General features: G+C 50.7%; 1 protein-coding gene across 2 annotated transcripts in view; it reads left to right on the forward strand.

Annotated features, from left to right (window-relative positions):
• The window catches only part of LOC126520922 (neprilysin-1-like), a 253,446-nt gene that overhangs the window by 154,368 nt on the left and 71,322 nt on the right, over nt 1–27,756 (forward strand). For both annotated transcript variants that reach the window (XM_050169752.3, XM_055065633.2), the window contains exons 2-4: nt 1,062–1,340; nt 11,414–11,708; nt 23,388–23,432. In XM_050169752.3, coding sequence (XP_050025709.2) covers nt 1,161–1,340; nt 11,414–11,708; nt 23,388–23,432 — 520 coding nt within the window. In that variant the 5' untranslated portion in view covers nt 1,062–1,160. The remainder of the gene's footprint in view (nt 1–1,061; nt 1,341–11,413; nt 11,709–23,387; nt 23,433–27,756) is intronic.

The following is a 27,756-nucleotide window of genomic DNA, read 5'->3' on the forward strand; positions in this document are numbered from 1 at the left end:
GTTTGTCGCCGATGTGCGCGCACCCCCACGCGCATGTCCGCGCTCTCCCACGCGCCCACTCGCACAGCGCTACTGGCATGGCGCCTCCTCTCCTTGCTCCCCTCGCCGGTGATCACCGCTTTCCTGCGTCCAGCACGGGCTGCGCCCGGACACTCATGAGCCACTAAAGGCTTACGCCTTAAAATTCTTAGCTGTCCCTACGGACCTACCAAGCAGTGAAAATGCAAAAAAATACCCTGTTGTCGAGTAATTAGCCTGCGGTTACGAATTTCGACGCGAACAACACGTGTATAAACAGGAGCGTTCGCCGAAGCGAATGGAGAAAGCGTAGCGTCAATCTCTCTTCAATTATTCCTGGTCAGCACCACTTGACGGGAGAGTTGCTTGGACAACGTCTGTTTTGCAACGCACTACAGACGACGGACACAGGCCACGATCATCTTTACTTGCGACCGCGTCCTGCCGCGTGCACAAGTGGCTATCGCGCTCTTTTACCGCGCACGAGTTTGATTTCCAGCCGCGGCGACATTTCAGTAAAGGCGAAATGCTAAAGCGCTCGTGTGGTTGAACGGGATTCAGTTCTCCACTAGCGTGTATGTTGCTTTGGTATGTTAAACTCCATAATTTTCGCTTAACGTACAATAACTTTTCTATGTGATCCCTTCGTTTCATATGCCGTAGTATGTGAATGGCAAATATATATGTACATGTTTGCGTAAGCGACAATGTGAGCATATAACAAGGCCGAGTGTCGTTATCAAGGAGATATTAAATAAAGTGACATCAGGTGGCATCAAACCTATATAGGTCAATTCCAAGAAGGGTGCTCAGCCAAATGCACCACCGGGCATCGGCAAGATGATTATATTCATGCAGCATTGCGATGGACGGCAGCTGTGTTTTGCACATGTAGACTCCACCTTGGAGACGATGATGACTGAACTTCATTGAGAGTAGAGAAAGTTGTTTGGTCGCCTTCGTTGCGGGTGGCCTCTTCAGTCCAGGTAGCCATTTACCGCGTGTTTTCTCAATTACTGTGCCATTCCCATGGCGTCTCGCAGAGCGGCTGACCCGCCTGCGGCCTGACCCTGGAGTGGGCCGAGGCGACCACGCTGCAGACGACGGTCCTGCGGCTGGAGCAGAGCCCGCTGCCTTCGGACATGGCGTCGCCCGAAGACCCACTGGCGGCTGCCACCGTCGGCTTCCGAACCTCGCCCAGTGAGCGCATGCCTAACGGGCTCACGTACCAGGCGACCCAGTCGGGCCTCAAGGTCACTGTGCACGAGAACCCGCTCAGCACCGTGCTCGAGTACCGCAGGACGCCGTCGCCCGTCACGCCGGTAGGCCCTCCGAGGCTGTCCCGGCATAAAGCAGGGACCGAAAAAAGTTCGCATGCAAAATGAATTTGTGCTGCCCTATTCACAACAGGCAATTTGCATCGTCTAGCTTCCTCCGCACAGCGTCCGTGAAGATAACGATACATACTACGCATCGTCGTCTCCGGCAGTCACAGCGAGACTAATTCACTCCTGGTGAATCCTATGCTCGACTAGGCCACACAGGAGCAGTTCGTCCTTTACTTAAGCGCATCTTTGCTCTTCATAATGACAGAGCAGCCGGAACCATCCCTGGCAGCTGAGCAAGAGCTGTATATTGTGCATAGATAACCCTGATGTACTATTGAGCTGACGATACTATTGTACCTTTTCTCCGCAAAAGCGTTCTAGTGCATCATCGCATGCTTTACCCGTCATCAGAAATTAGACTAGTGTCAGCGCACGTCAGTGAATGCAGCCTTGGTTTACGTGTTCTGTTGAGGTTTTTGAGAGTTAAAATTGAATGAAAACGATGATTGCCAACATTCACTTTCTGAGTGGTGGTGCCAAGTTCACGGTCTCAAGGCTGCCTGCGACTTCCCAGGTGATGTGAAGCTCTTGACCGAGGAAGTCAGTTTCTAATTATTAAAGAAAATGATTAGCTTACATTCAGAAGTCAACATAAACTCAGCACGATAGATATTCCAAGATCTTCGTGCAAAAAGTTAAAAAAATGTTCGTAATGAATACGGCAGCGTTATTCTGAGCAAGTTCATTTACGGTAACCTGATCACTAGGCAATGAATCCCACAAAGAAGCCACCTATTGAAGTTTACAGCGAATATCGCCTCGCACTCTGTTGACAAATCTGGTAGTGTGTAATGTCTAGTCAAAAACTGAAGTAATGTGAACGCCGAAATAGCGATAAGAAGAAACAGATTCCAGAACAGTGTTATTAATAAGATAATATAGAGCTCTACAGTGGGGGACGGGGTGAGAGGTGTAGAAAGATAAGATATAGAAGGAGACAGCAGACAGAAGAGACATAGACACAAGATCACAGCTGGTCACGATCACAGCACAGCGTCACAGTTTACACCAAGTAAGGAGTCCCTTTGTGCAGGTTCGCTGCCCTTAAAAATTGCAGCTATGCCTACGTTGCCTTCTGCTGCGATGGCTTACGAAGCCGATATTCCATATCCTTTGTTCTGGCAATGGTCTGTCACAAACACGAATGGTAATCTCTGTATCATTGTAACGAAGACTGCGAGAGCAAATTATTGAACTGTTTTTTAGCTTTTTAGTTGGCAAGATATTACCTATTATAGAATATGAATGCACGCGAGCACTAGCAATTACTCTGGAGTGCGTGGCGAGACGTGTTTATAGATGGCGGACAGACTCAAGCCTAAAGTCCGGATGTGAGCGAGAAGTAACTGTGCTCGCCGCTATCGTTGCACTTTGAGTGTTGTTTTATCGTTTTTTTTTAGATGGGGGAAGGGGGCACGGGTTTATTTAAGCAGGAGTTTTGTTTAGTTATATTGCATATACTGCTGTCTCATGCTTGAGAAATCGCAGCAGTGGTTACATAAAAAAAGAAACATCAAAACACAAAATTAGACGCGTGTTTTACAAACTGTTCATGTGGAAGTTGTCGCAAAGAGCTATGAAGTTTATTCCAAGTTTCAACTGTGCACGAAAAAAAAAGAATAATCATGACAATCAAGAAAAGACCGGAATGGCACAATGTTCAAACGATCGGACCGGCTGGTCAGATGTGTAGAAGGACCAGCGAAAGAAATAGGGGCGGCTATACAAATGGATTTATGCACAATATTATGTAATATGATAAGCCAATCGCACGTTCGTCGATGTTCTAAGCCATTCAATGATAAGACGTGGTCATGCTCTGAAGGGGAAAAGTGGTGGTTGTAACGGTTAAAAATGAATCTGATTGTTTTCCACTGGACAGACTCGAGTTTATCTTTGTCATGTACAAGATGAGGTGACCACACAACTGACGCACATTCAAGAAGAGGCCTGACCAGCGATCTGTAGGTTGTTAGCTTGCGTTCTTTAGTTGCGCCCTTTAAAGTTCTTCTTAAGTAACCTATTTTGTTAAACGATATTGCGCAAATAAGGTCAATATGTTTGTGTCACTTTAAGTTAGAAGAGAACACGACACCAAGGTACTTAAATTCCTGGACTCTGTCTAGTGTGTGTTCCGCATTGCCATAGTTAAATTGCAAGGGTTGTTCCGTATTAGTAAATGTCATTATCACCGTTTTCTTAATTAAGCTAATCTCCATTTGCAAAGTTCTGCTCGAGTCGTAAAAAGAAAAAAAAAGCACATCATTTAGTAAAACCTGATCAGCGACACTACAGACGTTAGAATACAAAATGCAGACATCAGCGGAGAGACGAAGCTTAACTGGAGTGTTAGTAACAACTTGGACGACATCATTGATATAACTTATAGCTAAGAGGGGTCCTGAAACAGAACTCTGTGGGAGACCCGAGGAAATATGAACTGGTGATGATTGCTGGCGATTGTAGCTAGCAAACTGATTCCTAAGGTGAAAATAATCTGTAATCCAACCAAGTAATTTATCAGCATAGGAGCCAGTAAGAAAGGTGCGAAGTTTAAGAAGTTTCCTGTGGCATAGTTTATCGAAAGCTTTGGAATAATAAATAAATATGGCGTCGACCTTTTCATGGTTGTTAAGGGATGAGGCAAAATCGTGCGTGAATTCAATCAACTGTGTAACAGTGGAAAAACCACTACAGAGACCATGCTGATGCTGTGAAAGGATATCGTTATTAGTGAAGTATTGGATGATGTGCTTGTGAATCACATGCTCCAGAAGTTTACAGCACGTAGATAATAATGAAATTGGTCTGTAGTTACATCTAGTTCCTTCTTGCCCGATTTGAAGATAGGAACGACATTAGCGGGACTCGTCTGGACTTAATTTCTGAAGTATAATTATTAAATAACATGTACAGCATTCAGAGTACCTTTCCGAAAATACGTTAGGAATACTATCCGGACCAGCACTTTTAGTAATGCCTATGTTTAGTAAGAGGTTATGAATTCCAGTTTAAGTTATACCGATATCTGGGAAATCTGCAGGTACAGAAGGAGCGTAAAAGGAAGCAACAGTACCGTTATCAACGCAAGAAAACAGATTTGAAATAATTGCTGAAGGCTTCTGAGATCGTCTCAGCGTCAGTGCAGTTTTCATTTTCAATGATGAATGAAGAAGGGTCGGCAGAAGGTGGATTAATTGTCTTCCAAAATTTAGTCGGGTTTTGTCTTGTGAACGTTGACGGAGTACTGTTGTAATACCAGCCTCTTGCTTCATGCATTTTACTTTTGAGCGTTTTCTTTAGAGTGAACAAAGGCAAATCCTGGTTTGGTTTGCACCGGCATCGACGACATTGTTTCTTCTAACGCACACTAACGCACTATAACACGACATTGACACGCGCGAGGTGCCTTGGAAAAAAAATAGCCCAACGATGGTCTGAAATGCAATAATACTTATGCTGAATGACCACTAGTGGCTATGTCCATATGTCCAACAGTGCTCATAGTTCGTCGAAGAGCGAAAGGCTCTCATTGAAGGGTTGAGACGTAGAGCGACTCTGTGCGCGACCGTGGAAGGCTTTAAGTCTTGGTGCCAGGACACCGGATATTGTCACGTGGTGGTGACGTTGACGAACACAGTAGCAATACGGTGAAAAACAAAACTAACTTTTATTGGGCGAACCTGTGCCCACAAAAACAGGCTACACTTATAGCACAACGATAGCGGCGAACACGGTCGGCGATCGTCGAAAATCTCATCAGCGGGTCAAGCGCGTCGGCTTTTATACATCAGTCGTCGAATGTTCTAGGCTAATCGCTGGGACCCGCGTGCCTTCCACACAGTTCTACATCATTCGCGTCGCGCACACATGCGATCAGATTACACAAGGTTCGGTCACAGACAGCGGATGGAAGCATCGATAACATTCCAGAAACTTCCGATACATGCAGGCGCGTCCTGCGCTGTGCGATAATATTTGTTAGGCGGTGAAACGTGTCGCCCGATAAAGACAAACAGGTACACGTGTCAATATCCCCCTCTTAAAAAGCATCGACCCGATGCTGCAAACAAACGAAAGTAATAAACAAAACACCCGTAACAAAGAAACAACAAAGTAAGAAAGTTCGTCAGCGTGGGTAAGAGGGCTTAAGACGCACCACGTGGACCACTTCAGATCGTGCGCGGCGCCGCTGTGAATGCGGAATGCCGTCTGGCACGACCTCATAATCTAGTGCGCCAATACGTCGGATGACCTTGTAGGGTCCGAAATAGCGTCGCAATAGTTTCTCACCGAGTCCTCGTCGGCATATCAGGGTCCAAACCCAAACACGGTCACCGGGCTGGTACTCTACGTAGCATCGTCGGAGGTTGTAGTGTCGGCTGTCGCTACGCTGCTGGTTCTTGATCCGTAGGCGGGCGAGCTGTCGGGCTTCTTCGGCGCGCTGGAGAAAGGTAGCGATTTACATTCTCTTCGTCAGTGACGTGCGGCAGCATGGCGTCGAGCATCGTCGTCGGGTTCTTGCCGTAAACCAACTTGAACGGCGTGATCTGTGTTGTTTCTTGCACCACCGTATTGTAAGCGAAGGTTACATACGGCAGGACCGCGTCCCACGTCTTGTGCTCGACGTCGACGTAAATTGCTAGCATGTCGGCGAGGGTCTTGTTTAGGCGCTCCGTGAGACCATTCGTCTGCGGGTGGTAGGCAGTTGTCCTCCTGTGGCTTGTCTGGCTGAATTGCAGAATGGCTTGGGCGAGCTCTGCTGTAAAAGCAGTTCCTCTGTCGGTGATGAGGACTTCTGGGGCACCATGCCGCAGCAGGATGTTCTCGACGAAAAATTTCGCCGCTTCGGCTGCTCTGTCTTTTGGTAGAGCTTTAGTTTCATCGAAGCGGATGAGATAGTCCGTCGCAACGACGATCCACTTATTCCCGGATGTTGACGTCGGAAACAGCCCCAACAAATTTATCCCGATCTGCTGGAAAGGTCGGCGAGGAGGTTCGATCAGCTGTAGTAATCCTGCTGGCCTTGTCGGTGGTGTCTTGCGTCGCTGACAGTCTCGGCATGTCCAGACGTAACGGGCGACGTCGGCGGTCAGACACAGCCAGTAATACCTTTCCTGTATCCTCGACAGCGTCCGGGAGAATCCGAGGTACCCAGCGGTTGGATCGTCGTGTAGGGCGTGCAGTACTTCTGGACGCAGCGCTGACGGTACAACAAGAAGGCAGCTGGCGCGGACTGGTGAGAAGTTCTTCTTCACGAGCAGGTTGTTTCGTAGCGTGAACGAAAACAACCCGCGCTTAAATGCCCTAGGGGCAACGTCGGTGTTCCCTTCCAAATACTCGACGACGCCTTTTAGCGCCGGGTCCGCTCGTTGCTCTTTAGTGAAGTCTTCCGCGCTTATTATTCCAAGGAAGGCGTCGTCGTCCTCGTGGTCTTGCCGCGGGGGATCGATGGGGGCGCGTGATAAGCAGTCGGCGTCAGAGTGTTTTCTTCCGGACTTGTAGGTTACAGTGACGTCGTATTCTTGCAGTCTGAGGCTCCACCGCGCCAGCCTTTCTGAAGGGTCCTTTAAGTTAGCTAGCGAACACAACGCGTGATGGTCGCTGATGACTTTGAATGGCCTGCCATAGAGGTAAGGGCGGAATTTTGCTGTAGCCCAAATTATGGCGAGGCATTCCTTTTCAGTCGTAGAATAATTGCCTTGCGCTTTTGACAGCGACAGGCTAGCATAAGATATCATCCGTTCAAGTCCGTCTTTCCTCTGGACTAGGACGGCACCGAGGCCTAGGCTACTGGCGTCAGTGTGGATTTTGGTATCGGCGTCCTCGTCGAAGTGTGCAAGTACCGGCGGCGATTGCATGCGTCAATTGAGTTATTGAAATGCGTCGGCCTGCGGCGTTTCCCACTTGAACGGGACATCACATTTGGTTAGATGTGTTAGCGGCTCCGCGATGCGTGAAAAGTCCTTGACAAAGCGCCTATAGTAGGCACACATGCCAAGGAAACTGCGCACTGCCTTCTTGTCGATGGGCTGCGGGAACTTTGCGATGGTAGCTGTCTTCTGCGGGTCGAGGCGTACTCCAGATTTGCTGATGACGTGGACTAGGAACAGAAGCTCATCGTAAGCGAAGCGGCACTTTTCCGGCTTCAGAGTGAGCCCTGATGACTTGATGGCCTCTAATACTGACGCAAGCCGCCTAAGGTGATCGTCAAAATTTCCGGCGAAGACAACGACGTCATCCAAGTAAACAAGACACATCCGCCACCTCAATCCTGCTAACACCGTGTCCATGACGCGCTGGAACGTTGCAGGCGCCGAGCACAGTCCAAATGGCATGACCTTGAACTCGTAGAGGCCGTCTGGCGTGATGAAGGCGGTCTTTTCGCGATCTCTCTCGTCGAGTTCTATTTGCCAGTAGCCAGATTTGAGGTCCATCGACGAGAAGTATTTATCGTTGCAGAGCCGATACAATGCGTCGTCTATCCGTGGAAGGGGGTAGACGTCCTTCTTCGTGATCTTCTTCAGTCGACGATAATCGACGCCGAAGCTTAGGGTTCCGTCCTTCTTCTTCACCAGGACTACAGGAGATGCCCACGGGCTTTTCGACGGCTGGATGTTGTCGTCGCGCAGCATTTCATCGACTTGTTGCCTAATACCTTCACGTTCTCGCGTCGAAACTCGGTAAGGGCTCTGGCGGAGTGGTCGAGCGCACTCTTTGGTTATTATGCGATGCTTTGCAACTGGTGTTTGTCGAATCCTCGATGACGTCGAAAAGCAGTCTTTGTATCGTCGGAGGAGACTTATGATCTGTTGCTGCTTACTCATAGGAAGAATTGGATTCACGTCGAAGTCTGGTTCGGAAGCTATGGTCATCGGGGGAGATGCGGCAGAATCCGAGAAGACAAAGGCATTGCTGGTTTCCACAATTTCCTCGATGTACGCGATTGTCGTGCCCTTGTTGATGTGCTTGAACTCTTGGCTGAAGTTGGTTAGCATAACTTCCGCTTTCCCTTCGTGGAGTCGAGCGATTCCTCTTGCGACTCAAATTTAACGGTCGAGCAGTAGATGTTGGTCGCCCTCGATCACGCCTTCTACGTCAGCGGGTGTTTCGGTGCCGACGGAAATAATAATGCTGGAGCGCGGCGGGATGCTCACTTGATCTTCGAGCACACTCAAGGCGTGGTGACTACGAGAGCTCTCCGGCGGTATTGCTTGATCTTCTGACAGCGTTATCGATTTTGACTTCAGGTCTATGATTGCACCGTGTTGGTTCGGGAAGTCCATGCCGAGAATGACGTCTCGTGAACACTGTTGGAGGATAACGAAGGTGGCAGGGTAAGTCCGGTCATGAACGGTAATCCTTGCCGTGCAGATTCCAATCGGCGTAATGAGGTGTCCTCCAACAGTCCGAATTTGGGGGCCTTCCCATGCAGTCTTAACTTTCTTCAACTGGGTGGCGATGTGTGCACTCATGACGGAGTAATCGGCCCCTGTATCGACTAAGGCGGTGACTGCTTGGCCGTCGAGAAGCACGTCGAGTTCGGTGGTTCTTTGTCTTGCATTACAGTTCGGTCTTGGCGTCGGATTACGGCTGCGTCGCGTTGACCTGTGGCTGGTATGTGACGTCGTCAGGTCGTCTTTCGCGGGCGTAGTCTTTGCTTCCAGACTTCGTCGGGACGGTGGCGTGTCGCTATGTCGTCGAGGTAGTTTCTTCGGCGTCTTTGTCGGTGGCGGAGGATCTTCGTCAGTTCGACGAACAGTAACCGCACCTCCATCGGTTGCTGCTTTTAGTTTTCCGGATATGGGCTCGCAGAGCGGCCCCGGGCTGGGCCGGTGTATGGTCGGCGCTGCGGCGACAGGTAGCGGCCTGGTGACGGCGAACGGGACGGTCGTCGAGGGTTCCATTGAGTGGCGGCGAGGTAGTCGGCGATATAGCGAGGTCGTTCGCCAATCTTTGGTCGCGGCACATTAACGGCGAACCCTCGGAGTCCCATCTCCCGGTATGGGCATCGGCGGTAGATGTGCCCGGCTTCTCCGCAGTGATAGCAAAGCGGACGGTGGTCGGGGGCGCGCCAAACGTCAGTCTTCCTTGGAATGCCGCGTCGGGTGACGGGTTGGTGTGCTGGCGGCGGGGTTGGTGGTGGACGACGGAACTGTGTCGTCACAGGGCCCTGCCGTGGGCGCGGAGTGGGAACGTGACGGCGGGCTACAGCGGCGTATGTGATGGCTTGCGACTGAGGCTGCGGCGATTCAGGGCTTACTCCAAGCTGTTGGAGCTCCTCACGTACCGCGTCGGCGATCGAAGCCACTTGAGGCTGTGATGACGGGAACAGCTTCTGTAGCTCCTTCCGCACGACCGCTCAGATAGTCTCGCGCAGGTCGTCGGTGGCCAGTGACTGAACTCCGGCGTAGCTTGTCGAGTACGTGCGGCGGTTGAATTGCCGGTTCCGCATTTCCAGTGTCTTCTCGATGCTAGTGGCCTCGCGAAGAAACTCGTCGACAGTCTTCGGTGGGCTTCGTACCATTCCGGCGAAAAGTTCCTCCTTTACACCACGCATCATTAGGCAGACTTTCTTCTCCTCGGACATATCCGGGTCGGCATGGCGGAACAGACGGCTCATTTCTTCTGTAAAGATGCCAACGTTCTCGTTAGGTAGCTGCACTCGGGCGTACAGCATAGCTTCGGCCCTTTCCTTGCGCACGACGCTCGTAAAGGTGCGCAGGAAGCCGCTACGGAACAGGTCCCATGTTGTCATGGTCGAGTCCCGGTTCTCAAACCACGTTCTGGCGGCGCCTTCGAAGGCGAAGTATACATGCCGCAGCTTGTCGTCGGAGTCCCAGTTGTTGAAAGTCGCGATTCGTTCGTAAGTCTCCAGCCAGGATTCCGGGTCTTCACTAGCTGCTCCATGAAAGGTCGGTGGGTCCCGAGGTTGTTGCAGGAGAGCGGGGGACACTGAGGCAGCCATTGGGGTTGTCTTGGCCGCGATCTTCTTTGTCGCCTCAGGTAGAAGTCCGTGCTCTGGGGGAAGTCCTTGCTGTCGGCGGCTAGCACGCTGGTCTTGGGCGATGTTGGTTTTGTCCTCGGGTATCGGGCTTGGATCGCGGCTTTGCGGGGGCGTTCGGTACATGAACGCACAAGCACCTCCACCAGATGTCACGTGGTGGTGACGTTGAAGAATACAGTAGCAATACTGTGAAAGGCAAAACTAACTTTTATTGGGCGAACCTGTGCCCACAAAAACAGGTTACACTTATAACACAACGATAGCGGCGAGCACGGTCGGCGATCGTCGAAAATCTGATCAGCGGGTCAAGCGCGTCGGCTTTTATACATCAGTCGTCGAATGTTCCAGAGTAATCGCTGGGATCCGCGTGCCTTCCACACAGTTCTACATCATTCGCGTCGCGCACACATGCAATCAGATTACACAAGGTTCGGTCACAGACAGCGGATGGAAGCATCGATAACATTCCAGAAACTTCCGATACTTGCAGGCGCGTCCTGCGCTGTGCGATAACATTTGTTAGGCGGTGAAACGTGTCGCCCGATAAAGACAAACAAGTACACGTGTCAATATATAGAAGGCAGGTCTTTCGCCTACCATTGAAGTTTCTTAAGAAGACTGATTTCTCTGGCGAATGTTGATGTCTAGCAGTACTTGCTAATAGTCACCAATAGCTTGATGTAGTGAGACTGGCCTTGACGGAGTAGAGGCGTCCTGTGCCTTTGCTCTGATTGGCCACCTTGTTCATTTCGTCTTAACAGGGCTGGTGATTAGTGACATGCCCACGTCACATGTAACTGTGTGGCATACTTTCGCCAGTAGTTGGCTTCTTCCTCCTTCCACAACTCACCAGTGGATAGTGGTGACACAGATCGGTCGCAGAATAATGTACGCTTAGAGTGTCGCCAAGCCGTGGGGTTTTAATCGCGAAGCCGGTTTCACGGTCGCTAAACGGAGCCCCCCCTGCGCGCCTTCCCCCCTGGCGCCGCGTGTGTCGCAGTACCAGGACGCGAGCCGCCCGGACGCCGTGCTCAGCCTGCCCATCCTGTCGACGGCGGCCGGGCGCGACGCGCTGCCCGGCAAGAAACCCTCGCGCGACGAGTCGTGCGCCAGCTTTGGCGTCCAGCGGCCCAGCGAAGCCAAGCCCATCGGAGCGGCGCACCCATCGGGGGGGCAGCGAGCACGCGACCTCTCACTGCTCGCGTTCGTCACCCTGCTGGCAGCGGCGTGCTGCGTGCTCGCCTACCTGGCATTCGTGGCGCCCAGGGCGCCCTCCGACAGGGTCGTCTACCACGGTAGGTCGGCTCGACTGTGCTGCACGAACCTTTCACAAGTATAGTGCATCACTGCCCTTAACGTTGCCGGCACGGACCATATTCGAGGAGTTGCAGTGCTACTTACCTTTAAATAAAATTGGGGTTTTACGTGCCAAAGCCACCATCTGATTATGAGGCACGCCGTAGTGGGGGATACAGGATTAGTTTAGACCACCTGGAGTTCTTTAACGTGCCCCTAAATCTAAGTACACGGATGGTTTTCGGCATTTCGCCCTCATACTACTTACCTTCTGTCGTATGCCCTGAGCACAATAACTTGCATAAAAGCTGCACATTCGTGTACTTAAACGTGACCGAATTTTCAATACTCGCAATATTAGCGTGGTTTGGGTGTATTATTTCGTATTAACGCTAGCTTCAAGATAATACCTTTCTTACTAAAGCTCACTGAGACAACATGCATGCAGCTTCTGCACCATGTTTCATGTCCTTAGATTTTTTAACTCGACGGCTGGTGTCGCAATTGTAAATCCGTCCTGAATGTCTTGCTCCAATTTATGCCTCATGCCCATGCCACGCGGGCACGCAAATGACTTGGACTTCTTAATGCACTTAAGTTTATTTTCATTCTTGAATTACCACATGGACATAATGACATTAAAGCTTGACTGTCACATGCGGTGCAGTGCGTCCTCACAACTAATTCGTCTATCGAAAGCGTACTTCACTCCTAATGTAAGCAGTATCCATTGCGCGCAATAACGCATTTTCGATGTAAACTAAGGTCATTCTAAGGCGCATACGTGCGTGCGTGCATGCGTGCCGTGTGCGTGCGCGCGTGTGTTCGTGCGCACATATGTGTGTGCATGCGTGCGTGCGTGTGTGTGTCTGTGTGTCTATGTTGTAATAGTTGGAGTCGGGCGTGTCAAAAGGGGCAGCTGGCCCATGCTGACGTCCGACTCATCCACGTTAAGGACGTTGTTGAAGGGAGGAACTTGTTCTCGTCTCTTTCGTCCACGTGGGAAAAGACTACCCTAGGCTTCCCGCAGTTCGCAGTGATATGTACGCGTTTGTTTCTCTTATAGCAGCGGATCGGTCTAAAAGATTCGAATTCCTTTTTCTGCTCTTTCTGTACGGTTGCGCCATTTGACTTCTCATCGCTCTCTTCTGACGCCCTTTTATCCGCGTCTGAAGTCTCCAGTCGTTTCGTCTGCGATCCCTTTTTGAACGGAAATTGTTTCCGCAGTTCGTTTCGACCGTCCCAATTTCCGTCCTCGGCGTTCGGGTTTCAACGCGTTGCGGACTCTTCGGCTAATTCGGCCGCCCTTTTCACAGTGTTTATGTTTCCTATATCTTGCACCCACAGCTTAACAGATTGTGGGATGCTTTAGTAAAACTGCTCTAGACACATGCATTCAATAATCACGTTTCTGCTCTCGTACGCTTCCACTCGACTAGGTTTACATTTAAGCCATGTGCATACTCCGGATATCCCTCGCTATCCTTCTTGCCCGTGCTTCGAAACCTCTGCCGAAAAGCTTCGGCTGAAAGGCGGTACTTCTTCAAAAGGCTAGCCTTAACCTTCGCATAATAATATTGTTACGAATGATGTTTATTTACAAGGTGAAACGAGGTCCGAGAGGGAAGCTACAGCCCAGGCCGAGCCAGCGCAGAGTACCTCGAGATCACGCGCGCACACTCTACTTCTTCTTTCTCTGCCTCAGTCGCGCAGTGCTGCGACATTTTCCCCGGGCGCAGACGAAGCTCGCTGAGCGAGTTAAAGGGACCTGTGATGGTACTGCTTGAGTCTGGCCACGTGAACAACGTGCGTCGCACGTGAACGCCGATTACTTGCCGTCACTTTGACGACGACATAGTAAACATCACTCAAGCGGCTGAGTATAACGAATGGTCCGGTGTAAGTGGCGAGAAACTTGCGGTACAATCCCATTTTGCGAACAGGTGTCCACAACCAAACATAATCACCGGGAGTAAAGCTGACGGGGATATGCCGCGCATCATAGCGAATCTTGCTGTTGCCTTGTGAGGACAACGTCCTAAAATGCGCTAGTCGACGTGCTTCCTCAGCACGACACAGAGTTTGGGCGATGTAAGGATCTTCTTGGTATGATAAAGGTAGAATAGTGTCCAGAAAGCTCTGGGGAGCGCGTGCGTACAACAAAAAGAACGGCGCCTATCCAGTAACTTCGTGCTTGGCACTATTGTACGCGTACGTTACAAAAGGTAAGACGGCGTCCCAATTCTTGTGGTCAGCGGCGACATACATTGATAAGATTTTGGTAAGGGCTCGATTCGTTCGCTCCGTGAGGCCATTGGTTTGCGGGTGGTAAGGAGTGGAATGACGATATGCAGAACCACAAAGCTGTAAAAGTTCTTCAACGACGTTGGCCGTGAACTGCCGACCACGGTCACTGATGACAACACGGGGAGCGCCGTGACGGAGTATGACGTGATGCAACAAAAATGAAGATACATTTGCTGCAGCGGCAGATGGAAGTGCCGCCGTTTCCGTGTAGCGAGTAAGGTAATCTACGCATACTACAATCCAGCGGTAGCCAGCTGACGTCCTTGGAAGCGGGCCAAGCAAGTCGATGCCGACTTTTTCAAAGGGTAACGTCGGTAGCCTAACTGGTTGTAAATAGCCTGCTGCGGCCGGCGTCGTTTGCTTGTGGCCCTGGCAAACAGTACAGCTGGCGACATACTGTTTCGTTGTTTTCCAGAGCTTGTGCCAGAAAAATCTCTAAGTCGGTGTAGTGTGCGTGCAAATCCAAGGTGCCCGGACGTGATATCGTCATGCATGGAACGAAGGACAGCAGGGCGCAGGTTTTCGGGCACAACTAGAAGCAATGGGGAAGCATCAGCCGAGTAATTTTTTTTTTTTTTTTGTACAGCAAACCATTACAAAAAGTAAACGGTGTTGTTCCTGCTGGCTCACGTGCAGCTGCCCGTAGGGATTTCAAGGTAAGGTCGCAACGTTGCTCGCTCTCGAAGGTAGGCAGGTTTGGAAAGTCGGAAGAGATGGAAACTAAGTAGTCATCGAAGTCATCATCCTCAGCTTTAGTGTGCGGCGAAGGGAGACGCGATAGGTAATCAGCATCCGTGTGACAGCGCCCGCTCTTGTAGTTAATGGAAAAGCTGTACTCTTGAAGGCGCAAAGCCCAGCGGGCCAACCGGCCAGACGGGTCACGCAGCACAACCAGCCAACAGAGTGAATGATGGTCAGTCAGAATGCGCGGCCATGTAGATACGGACGGAACTTCTGAATGGCGAATACGACTGCTAGGCACTCGAGTTCAGTAACGGTGTAGTTTGTCTCCGCTTTTGTAAGTATCCGACTAGAGTAGGCAATGACATGCTCACGCCGCCGCAGAGCTGAACAAGCTCAGCGCCAACACCCGTACCGCTTGCGTCAGTGTGCAGCTCAGTTGACGCTTCCGGGTCAAAATGCCACAGTACCGGTCCAGAAGTCAACAAAAATTACAGCTGCTGAAACGCAGACTCGCAGTCAGCAGACCACAAGTATGGGGTGTCTTTGTGAAGGAGAGACGTGAGGGGAGAGGCAAGCTGTGCGAAATTATTGATAAAGCGCCGGAAATATGAGCAAAGGCCAAAGAAGCTTCGCAGATCTTTCACCGTTTGTGGCTGTTGGAAGTCGCGAACCACTGCTATCTTTTCAGGGTCTGGTCGTATGCAGTCTTTGTCGACCAGAAAGGCTAGTACGAGGGCTTGACGCTCACCGAAATGACATTTCTGCGAGTTTAAAATAAGGCCAGCTTGCTGGATACAGTCAAGAACGATCGACAGGCGCTGATTGTGCTCGTGAAATGTCCGGCCGTAGATAATGACGTCGTCTAAATAGCACATGCAAATTTCCCATTTGAGTCCGCGGAGCACGGTATCCATAAATCGCTCGAATGTAGCTGCAGCGTTGCATAAGCCAAAGGGCATAACGTTGAACTCAAAGAGACCGTCAGGTGTCACGAAGGCTGTCTTCTCCTTGTCTGAGGGGTGCATGGGAATTTGCCAATATCCTGACCGTAAATCAACAGAAGAGAAATAAGACGCGGAGTGGAGGCAGTCGACGGCGTCATCTATTAGTGGTAGGGGGTACACGTCTTTCTTTGTGACGGTGATTAGGCGGCGATAGTCCACACAGAATCTCCATGAGTTGTCTTTTTTCTTCACTAGGATCACAGGAGCAGCCCAAGGGCTACATGATTCCTGGATCACTCCTTTCTGTAACATTTCTTCGACCTGCTCGGCGATGACTTTTCTCTCTGAAGGTGAAACGCGGTAAGGCTTCTGACGAATTGGCGTTGCTTGCCCTGTATGGATGCGGTGTTGCATACGAGACGCCGGTGGTGTATTGGACGCTCGTTGGCCTTGAGCAAAATCAAACACTGTGCCGTAGCGAGCGAGCACAGCTTCCAGTAGACACTGCTCACTAGAAGACAGCGACTTGTTAATCATGCGCTTAAAGTAGGCAGAATTATCATGATTGGAATCTGGGTTGGATCTTTTTTCGGCAGTTGACATTTCGACCGTTCCGACGCTGACAATGGATTGTTCATCAAAACTTGCCAGCTTAAGTCCTAGCGGCAATGTTATGGATTGGGTTGAAACGTTCACTGTCCACAAACGAGTACAACCATCAGTGGTGACAATGAGGGAGCGAGGGACTATCACATTTTTTTTTTGAGCGCATTGTTATAATCGGGCTCGGCTAAACCACAACAAGAACCTGTACGAGGGCGAGAAGTATTGACAGGTACAAACATTGCAGTCTGAGGGGGCAAACACACATCTTGTGACACGGAGAGAACGTCGGCGGCATCACTGGTGCTATCTGTCATCGAAGTTCGCGCGTCGCGGCGAAGAGAAATCGCACCACTTCCACAATCCAAAATTGCCCCCCACTCACGCAAGAAATCAATTCCTAAAATAATGTCATGCGTTGTACGTGCAAGCACAGTAAATTCACTTCGAAATGTCTGGTCCCCTAGCGTAACTGAAACAGAACATACCCCAAGTGGGCGTAACATTTCCCCGCCAACTCCACGAAAGGTAGCGTTCCGATCCCAAGAAAACATAACTTTTTGTGCAAGACGATTTTTGAAGGACAGACTCATAACAGAAACTGCCGCCCCGGCGTCAACTAAAGCAAAAGCACTCACATTGTCAACTAAAGCACACACTGTTTTTAAACAATTTTACACAAGGGGGTCTTGATGAAGATGAACATATTGCGGCCTCACCCCCGTCGGTCGCACCAGCTAGTTTCTCAGCGGCTGCGGTGATAACAAGCGACGACGAGATGGAGAGCGTCGTTGTCGTGTCGGTAGTGGTGTGAGGCTACGATCGGAAACGGGGGAGTCACTGCGGTTCGCGCGTCCCTGCTGCAGCCGCTGGAAGGAACTGGGATACGGCCAGGGCTCGTCAGCGGGCACGTGGGGTGTGTAGGAATTTAACCGTGGAGCACGCTGCTGGCGGCGGTGGCAATACCTAGCCATGTGCCCAGGCACACCGCAGCTGTAGCAAATGCGGGATTCGCGGCTTGTCGCGGGTGACACCGGTGACATGGGTGTCATGGGTAGAAACGTGCTCCCAGGCTGGTTGTAGGAAGGAAGAGCACGCGGAACAAATCGTTGTGGTGCATCTTGTCGGCGTCCCAGACTTGTCGGTTGCGGTGGCAAGTTGCTGCTCTCCGTACGATCAGCATAGGTCCTGCGAGGTTCTCGGTAACTCTGAGGTGCCCAGGTGGCCGGTCGCACACGAGAACGATGATCAAATGCACACTGATGGCACACATGAGCGTTGTCAACAATCTTAAGGCGTTCAAGCTCTTCTTTAACCACTTGCCGAATCACCGAGGAGATGTCGTCGTGGGATGGGACGGACACACTTGCAATAGTAATAACATTGTCCAAGCGTCCAAACTTTGGCCCAATCCTTCTCATTTCCAGCGCTTCAAACGCCCGGCTGTGTTTCTTCAGGTCAGACGGAGTACAAAGATCTTCCTTCGTTACAAGAAAATTATAGACATCTTCAACGATTCCTTTAAGCAGATGTCCTACTTTGTCTTCGTCTGTCATGGTAGCGCTGACGATTCCGCATAATTTCAGAACAGCCTCTATGTACGTTGTACACGTTTCGCCAGGTAATTGAGCTCGTCGGGAAAGCGTCTGCTCAGCCTTCTTTTTCTTTGAGATCGGGTCCCCGAAGCACTTGAATTCTTCTACAAAATTATCCCAGCTTGTCAGAACGTTCTCGTGGTTTTCAAACCAGAGGAGCGCGGTTCCAGCGAGAAAAAGAAACCACGTTATCGAGCTGCTTCGTAGTGCTCCAGTGGTTGTGGCGACGTCTTCGTTCGCCTTCCACGAAAATGTGGGTGGCTCTCGCAGCGGTGTCCAGTAGCCAGCCTGACCTGCGTGATTGCTGTCTGGTCCGCCGCAGGTGGGGTCATCATTGCCTTCTCCGGAATCGGCCATGTCCGCTGCTTGTGGTCGTAAACCGGCCAAGCGTCTACTCCGTCGGACAGTTGGTAGAGCTGGGCCGTCCAGGATCGTCCAAGATTTACCCCACACGTCCACCAAAGATGTTACGAATGATGTTTATTTACAAGGTGAAACGAGGTCCGAGAGGGAAGCTGCAGGCCAGGCCGAGCCGGCGCAGAGTACCTCGAGATCACGCGGGCACACTCTACTTCTTTCTCTGCCTCAGTCGCGCAGTGCTGCGACAATATGCATCTGGCGCACTGAGTCTGGCGATAACTTCAGCAGCCTCACACGGCAACATAGACAGCAACCGCTGCGGCCATGTAGTTCATCTTCTCGCGAGTCCTTTCAAAATTTCCTAGAAACAAGCCTATGTCGTTCCCGACCTCAAATGGCTTTAACAACCTGTCGATGCGGTATGATTCTGCCTCACTTGAACGTTCCAGAGCCCCTTAACTCGCTCGAGACAACTCCAAACGTTTACTTTCAAGGGAAAGTTGCATTTTTCTGAACTAGCGATATTTCTCGTGTTCCACTCTGTCCTGCTGTTCCTTCAACCGTTTCTCTCTCTTCCTAAAGAGTTCTAACCCAATTTCAGTGTCCTCCTCACTGGCCTGTTGGGAAATCAGCTTTAATATTTCCAATTTCCTCATTTTCTTGTGTACTTCTATAGGCCCAGCTTTCACCGAAAACCACTCGTCTCTCAAAATCCTCAAGTCCATGATTGCTGCTTTACTGCCTTGGTCCTGCTCGCTAAACACAACTAGGTAAACATAGCCTAGCTAACAATCAACAATCCAGCTTCCCTACACCCTTATTAGCTGGGTAACCCTTAGTATAGGTGCACAAATTCGCATTTATAAGGTATATTGTAACTAATATACGATGAGCTTCTGTCCCTGGACCACGTCATTAGCAAATCTGGAGTCCGCCCTGACCCGCAGAAGACAGGTGCAATCGCAAAGTTCCCGCACCCCATCGATAAAAAGGCAGTGCGCAGATTCCTTGGCATGTGTGCCTTCTACAGGCACTTTGTCAAGGACTTTCACGCATCGATGAGCCGCTGACACATCTAACCAAATGTGATGTCGAGTTGAAGTGGGAAACGCCGCAGGCCGACGTATTTCAAGAACTAAAAAAAACGCATGCAGTCGCTGCCGGTACTTGCGCACTTCGACAAGGACGCCGATGCCGAAATCCACACTGAGGCCAGTTGCCTAGGCCTCGGTGCCGTCCTATTGCAGAGGAAAGACGGACTTGAACGGGTGATAGCTTACGCTAGACGATCGCTGTCAAAAGCGGAAGGCAATTATTCTACGACTGAAAAGGAATGCCTCGCCATCATTAGGGCTACAGCAAAATTCCGCCCTTATCTATATGGTAGGCCATTCAAAGTCGTCAGCGACCGTCACGCGTTGTGTTGACTAGCTAACTTAATGGACCCATTGTGACGACCCACTTATGGGGGCCAAAGGTTCGTGTTCTCAATGCTTTAATGGTTCTCTTAGGCGGAGCCTCCGAGAACCCAATTGAGGACAAAGCCGTTGGTTTGAACACACACACAAAGACTTTTAATCAAAAATAAAAAGGCATAAAGCAAATAGAACGAAACAGAAAGCATGCATAAAATAAACATTCAAGAAAACATTGCGGTAAGGAACACACTTAGGGCTTTAACGAGGGCGCGAGTCCGGGCTTGCCACGAGGGCGGGGACGCGTCACAGTCTCGACGCGGCGACGCGGCGACAAGCTGGCGAAAGGAGTGGCGTCGGTCTCACCATAGGTCGCGGTGTAAGCTGACCGACCGGGCGACCGGAGTGCGCCCGCTCTGGCTAGGCGAGGTAAAGTGGGCGGCTTGGTGGCGCGAGCAGACGGCGGCGGCGTTCTGGCCGGGCAGCTGGATGTAGAGCTCGGGCCCGTAGCCCGACTGCTCCTGTCTCGCCCACGGCGCGGAAGCTCGAACGCCGGCCTCGGGCAGCAGGCGGCACGGCAGACGGGGGTGGCGTTCTGGCCGGGCAGCTGGCGTAGAACTCGGGCCCGAAGCCCGACTGTTCTCGTCCTGCCCACTGGCGCAGAAGCTCACCGGCGTTGAGGAGCTGACGGCACGCTCGGGTAGACGGGCGACGCACAGGAACAGGTTGGCAGGAGTCCCCGGGCGGGTGAAGTCCTGGTGGGCTCGGGTCCGGAACCCGACGGCCCGTCTTCAACGCCCGCTCCGGTGGTTGACCTCCTCCTGCCGTCGCTTCCTGGGACTCTCCTGGCGTCTCCCCGGCGTCTCCCTGCGTGTCCTCTTGCGTGTCCCCCGTTCTGCCAGCGCACCACGCTTTTTCTTTTGGTCTGGCCGATTTGGCATTTTCGGATTGGCTGCCCGACGCTCCGTGGTCTTTCTTGATTGGTTGCTTTTTTCTTTTTTTGTTGTCTTTCCGGCGCCGCGCGTTCTCGTGCCGGACGCTCTTCGTCGTCGTTGTTTTCCTTCTTCCACCTCGGCGCGCGTGCACTCAGCGTCGTCTGCTCTCGACCGTCCCGAGCACCGCACCACGTCGCGCACCACACATCACACCCATCAGGACGGCTGGCATGGTGAAGCCTCAGACTGCAAGAATATGACATCACTGTAATCTACAAGTCCGGACAGAAACACTCTGATGCCGATTGCCTATCACGCGCCCCCATTGACCCGCCGCCGTAAGACGACGAGGATGACGATGCCTTCCTTGGAATAATAAGTGCGGAAGACTTCGTTGAACCGCAGCGAGCAGACCCGGAGCTAAAAGGCCTCGTCGAACATTTAGAAGGGAATTCCGACGTTGTCCCTAGGCCATCTAAGCGCGGATTGTCTTCATTCCCGCTTCGAAACAACCTACTCATGAGGAAGAACTTCTCACCAGTCCGCGCCAACAATCTTCTTGTTCCGTGAGCGCTGCATCCAGAAGTATACCTGCACGCCCTACATGACGATCCGACCGTTGGGCACCTCTGATTCTCCCGTACGCTATCGAGGATACAGGAAAGGCATTATTGGCCGCGCCTGACCGCTGACGTCACCCGTTACGTGAGGACATGCCGAGACTGTCAGCGACGCAAGACCACCGACAAGGCCAGCGGGATTACTACAGCCGATCAAGCCTCCTTGCCGATCTTTTCAGCAGATCGGGATGGATATGGTGGGACCGTTTCCGACGTCAACATCCGGAAATAAGTGGATCGTCGTGGCGACGAACTACCTCACCCGCTTCGCTGAAACTAAAGCCCTGCCGAAAGGTAGTGCAGCAGAAGTGGCGAAATTCTTCGTCGAGAACATCCTGCTGGAATATGGTGCCCCAGAAGTACTCATCACCGACAGAGGAACGGCCTTTACAGCGGAGCTCACCCAAGCCATTTTGAAATACAGCCATACAAGCCACAGGAGGACAACTGCCTACCACCCGCAGACGAATGGTCTCACGGAGCGCCTAAACAAGACCCTCGCCGACATGCTAGCAATTTACGTCGACGTCGAGCACAAGACGTGGAACGCGGCCCTGCCGTACGTAACCTTTGCTTACAACACGGGGGTGCAAGAAACAACACAGATCACGTCGTTCAAGCTGGTTTACGGCACGAACCTGAGGTCTCTCGACGCCATACTGCCGCACGTCACCGACGAAGAGAGTCTTGATGTCGCCACATATCTCCAGCGCGCTGAAGAAGCCCGACATCTATAGCCCCTCTGCGCATCAAGAACTAGCAGAGGACCGACAGCCGACACTATAACCTTCGACGACGCTACGTCGAGTACCAACCCGGCGACCGTGTTTGGGTTTGGACCACGACACGCCGACGAGGACTCAGTGAGAAACTATTACGCCGCTATTTCGGACCCTACAAGATCATCCGGTGCATTGGCGTACTCGACTATGAGGTCGTGCCAGACGGCATTTCGCTATCACAGCGGCGCAGCTCACGACCAGAAATAATCCATGTTGTGCGGCTTAAGTCGTTCTACCAGCGCTAATGAACTTTGGGACTTTATATAGCTGAACTTTGGACGTTCTTTCTTTTCTTTTTGGGGGGGGGGGGGGAGGGGGGGGGGGGGGAGTTTGTTACTTTGGACTTTGTTTCTTTGTTGTTTTGTTTGTTTTGTTTAATAAGTGTCCTTTTTGTTTTTAACTCTCCTGTTTGGTTTGCAGCATGGGACCATGTTTCTTGAGATGGGGATTGACACGTGTACTTGTTTGTCTTTTCCGGCTGACCGCTTTTTCCCCTCTAACAAATGTTGTCGCACAGTGCAGGACGCGCCTGCATGTATCGGAAGTTTCTCGAATATTATCGATGGTTCTTTTTGCTGTCTGGTGTGACCGAACCTTGTGTAATCTGATTTCATGTATGCGCGACGCGAATGGTGTAGAACTTTCTGGAAGACGCGCGGGCACCAGCGATTATTCTGGAACCTTCGATGACTGATGTATAAAAGCCGATGCGCTTGACCCGCTCTCAGATTTTCGACGATTGCCGACCGTGTTCGCCGCGGTCGCCGTTCTTTCGAGTGTAGCCTGTTTTTGAGGGCACAAGTTCGTCCAATAAAACGCTAGTTTTGTCATTCCCAGTTTTGCTGCTTTCTTCACCGTCACTACTCCGTGACAATGTGTGTGCATTTGTGCCCGCATATGTGCGTTTGTGTGTGCGTGCGTATGTATGCTGCGTGCGCGCATGTATGTGTATGCGTGCGTGCGCGTGCGTTTGTGTGTGCGTATGTGTCCGTGCGTGTGTGCGTATGTTGCGTGCGCGCGTGTGTGTGTATGTTGTGTGTGTTCGTGTGCGTGTGCGCGTGTGTGCATGCGTGTTCATGCGTGCGTTCGTGTGTGTATGTGCGTGCGCGCGCATGTGTGTGTGTGTGTGTGTGTGTGTGTGTGCGTGCGTGCGTGCGTGCGTGCGTGTATCTGTCTGTGTGAAGTGCGACAATATCTGTCGCCTCTATCTATCCCCTCGTCGCATTAAGCATCCCTTAGCGCAATGCACAATGATACCAGAACCGCATAGACCAGCCTTGTCCCGGACAAGTCAATTCGTTACGCAAAAAATAGCAGCGGTAACGGAGCACGGGCAACGGAAGGAGAGACGCGTGTAATGCTGATACGAGGGCAGTGCAGTGCCTGTCGCTTGCGGCCGTATACATTTCCTTTGTTATCTGTATGTTTTACAGATCTCTCAACGAAAATCTGCCTCACTCCGGAGTGCGTGAAAACAGGTGAGAGATGGTCTTTTTGTTTCCATTTAACAATTATTTTAGGTGCCCAAACAAAAATGTAAAGACAGAGGGCAACGACATTACAACGACGTAGAAAAAGAGCTGGAACTCGCAACCATGTTTCCTCACAGGGAGTACTATAGCGCACGTGCTACGCTGCACTGTTGCCCTTCCTGCACGCGCTGTCCAAGGCTGAGTCACCTTCAACGATCATCTCGTTACGTGGCACCTACCAAGGAAGTGTATAGTATTTCCCAAAGACAGTTATACCATAGAGAAAGAGATTGAACAAGAGCGGACACTCCCATAGAGCCCAGCGGCCGAATTGACGGTAGCTTGACTTCCGGTTTGACTTCCGGTTTCGGTTTTGGACGCGCGCGTTTTGAACGCCAGCTGGTACACGCTACGCCGGCTCCACTGATCGGCGCGGCATATAATTTTTTTTTTTCGCTTCCACTGCCGAACTACGCGCGGCCTTGGCGCGGAATCGTTTCATTATTTAGTAAAATGATTGCCAACGATCACTACAAGCTTCCACCGAATACGTGTCGCGTGCAATTTCATAAAGGAAACGCAGGACGTCTTCTGAAATGATGAAATGTTTATTTTGCTCTATATAAATGCTCGTTCCGGGCTTCTTATGCATTCATCCAAAGTTGTGGCACCAGGTAAGCAGCAGTCGTTGCCGTACGAAGCTCCACCGGATGCCATCAGCTGAAAAAAAAAAGTAAATTACAAGCATGTATCATTGTGGCATATTGACCGAACAGGAATATTGCGTGTAGAGGCGAAACGTGCGTTGGTGAATGAGCGGTGTTACAGGCAAATTCACTTTTACATACATTTTGTAGCAAATGGACTCCTAAACAATGCCATAAATCTGAAGAAAACATCCGATTTTCAAGCATCCCTCCCTTCCCGGACATTATTTCCTGCACTTGAAGAGCACAAATACACGGGTAACTGCGCATTTCCAAAACAACTTGGACTCAGTCGACGCGATGGTACAGCGCAGGCTCTCAGCCAGACCATGTTACACGCTCGCAGAATGCCTTCTAGTCGCACTCAAGACAAATTCGTGGGTGCAAAGCTTGTTTTCAGCCGCTCAGAAGACATAAATGTCAAGTTCTTGAGCTCCTCGGCGTTATCTTTTACGCGTTCTGCCGGCGCAAGCAACACACTGCAGTGTTATCACTCCTGGCAATCGCTCGTCGCGTTTTCGACAAGCGTGAGCACCGAAATAAGGCATATGTTGTTGCAGGGCGATAAAAAAGCGTCACAAACTTGTCCCACTAAAATTCAGTACACGCAAAAGTAACTCACCACGGCCGGCTTGCTTTTTTGCTAACAGCTTCACAACCCCAGGCGCGGCGAGCATGCCTCGAAAGTATCCCAAAAAGTTACGAAATGAATTACAATAATTTTTGGGGTCAGAGAATGCGTCACGAACTTCTCCCAGTAAGATTCAGTACACGCGAAACTAACTGCGGCACACAGCCGAGCTGCTTTTCGCTAACTGCGCCACTACGCAGAGCGCGGCCACTGTGCTTGAATAGTACCCCAAAAAGTAAGGAAATTAGTTACAATAATGTCTGGGGTCAAAGAAAGCGCCAAAACTTGTTCCGGTAAGATTCAGTATACACGCGAAATTGCATCACACGGCCGATGTGGTTTTCGTCACAAAGCCAGGTGCGGCGGGCGTGCCCAAAAACTACCGAAGTAAGTTATAATAATGCTTGGACTCATAGAAAGCGTCGCAAACATCTTCCAGTACGAGTAATTAACTCAAATTAACTAGGCTTGGACGGCGGAGCTGTTTTTCAATAACTGCGTCACAATATAGGCTTAGTTTTGTGCAGTAAGCCTAAATGTGCTGTAGTCCAGTAGTGCAGCGGTGCCATGTCGAAATGCAGACGTAATGCAAGAAAACACCGGGAGCCCTACAAAGGGGCTACATCCAAAACAGACGGGTCGCCGAGCAGGCGAGCTTCACATGCGCAGCCGTCCTCGCTCGCTTCGGCGGCATGTCTGGCGAATGACGCATGCATATGGCGCGCCTGGCGTGCCGCTAGCTTGCTGCTAGGTGACGCAAGAAAAATAAGTCGCGAAGCATAAGTTCATTTATACGCAACACTTTTAAATTTTAGTGGGAAAGAATTAAAAAAAAACGTTGTCTGTAAGTTCATTTCACATTCTTTTTTTCTGATGCTCGCGTCAATTAACGGATGGTGTTGACACTAGGCGTGACGTGTTTCCTGTTGCCAGTTTTCGCCGAGTGTCCCCTCTTGTAGAATTTCTTTCTCTATGGTTATACTGCATCGACCTGATTCGGAATTTGCACTTCAACATAGCTTGGGAACAAAGCCGTGCATAAACATATAAATTGCATGAAAATAAGGTTATGACCTTTGTGGTGTATACGTTGCACAGGATGAAAGAAAACAGAATTGTACGCATCGCCGTTAGCTGTAAAGACAGAGTGGCATAAACAATTGCTATAGAAGTATTTTTCGATGACAAATGAACCTTAAGAAGGCCGCTACAAAAATCTCCACGTGCCTTCATAGCCTGCAGCATGGAATAAAGACAAACCCATGTAGTGCCCGTCATTCACAAGTTCGCTTTACAATAACCGCGTACTGCCACAGACAGCTGACACGTGTCCCTCTGGTGATGTCGGTGAAGTACCAGAGGGACTTCCTGGCGGCTGGTGTATGAGTGACCGATGGCTTTGATGCTCACACTCTAAAAGAAGTTTACCCCTTTGGGGTGTATATCTGCCACACAACAATAATCGCCATCTGCCTTGCTTGCGTTTACTTTCTTGAAAACGCCGCGCCCGCTACTTTCCTGTCGGGAATGCTATGTCATGCTGATGACGCGCATGCTGTTCGTTACTGGGAAGAACCCGGCTCGCAGCGTTGAAGAAAGGAAATGCGGACGAGACGGATGACGTTTATCGTTGTGCGGCAAAGATACGACTCAAAGGGTGTGAACTTTTCTTAACGTGCACTTCAACCGTCCTTCTTGTAGAAAACACTCGATAATATTGCGCCTAACGCGTTTCCTGCGCCTTGGTACCGCCACTTCATCTGGGAACAGATTGCTATTTGTGCCAGTGTTTAAGTCCGCAAGTGTTTCAACATTCTTTCCTGCTTTCTCCATCCCGGATGCATTTCTAGGAAAATGGCCTGTATGACTAAAAACATGTAACTGAACATTTTTATTTATTTATTTATTTTTCTCTGTCTACACGTCGGTCACATTGTTCTTCCGATTGTTGGTGTGTCGAACATATTTAGACTGTGCCCGCACAGAACATACATGCCCTCTGTACGTTCCCATTTCAGCTCGCGTTAAAACCCATTGTCAATTTAGCGTGTGTTCCAAACAGTTGCAGTAGTAAAAAAAATCCATTGAATGTTCACTCATTTGAAAATGGTTTCCGCATGCAAAGCGAAAACTCAGTGTGTTTATTGCAGTCAAAATGTCAATACATTGTTGCACAAGTCAAAACATCCTCCAATCAATTATTCGACTGCAATGCGCACACTCGGGCGATTTCACCTGCTTGTACAAAAGTAAGGTACGAATGCAAGCACAAAATCCTTACGCTGTCCATTCGGACTGAACGTCATTCTCTACTGTATCCAGGGAATCCAAACAAAAGCAGCTATTTCACATCAACAAGTGTCGGGTTTCATTCGTAGTAGGTAAATTTCCAGCCTAGGTACTGTTGTGCCCGACGGTCCTCCAGAGCGGGGGATGCCACCCCAGCGACATGCAGTTGTCACGTCTCATCATTCATTTCAAGGCAGCTCGCTTGAAGATAGCAACGTCGTGTCTCCTGACCGTCACGAAGAGCCCATCAAGGCCGTTATGGTCGGCCGTTCACTCCGCGACAAAACTCCGGTCACGGATAAATCAATTATGGGAAACGAGCCGACGGCCTCGCCAAATGGGATGTTGAACGTCCACGCCGGAGACGAGGTCTGTGCAAGGCTACGATTCTTCACACTGTTACGATCGGCTTGCAGGGGTACTGAACTGCAAACCATTCACAGCCCGCTGCAGTTGTTTCGATCGACCTACGGTTTTAGCGATCTTCGGAGAAGCGACCTTAGAACCCTTCCCGGCCTGCTGCGACGACTCGCTTTGTAAAGCAGACAATGCGCCTCCTGCGGACAGCCAGCGGCGCCAGCGATTCTAGCCACGTTCGGCGGACCGAGTATGGTTAGTTGATTCGCTGTCGCCTTCACGGTCTACTTGGAGCAAGAGAGCTCCTGGAAAAGGGTGTCTTGCGGTGCTTTCTCACGGGCCCCAG

Source organism: Dermacentor andersoni, chromosome 3 (genome assembly GCF_023375885.2).
Source record: "Dermacentor andersoni chromosome 3, qqDerAnde1_hic_scaffold, whole genome shotgun sequence".
NCBI lineage: Eukaryota > Metazoa > Arthropoda > Arachnida > Ixodida > Ixodidae > Dermacentor > Dermacentor andersoni.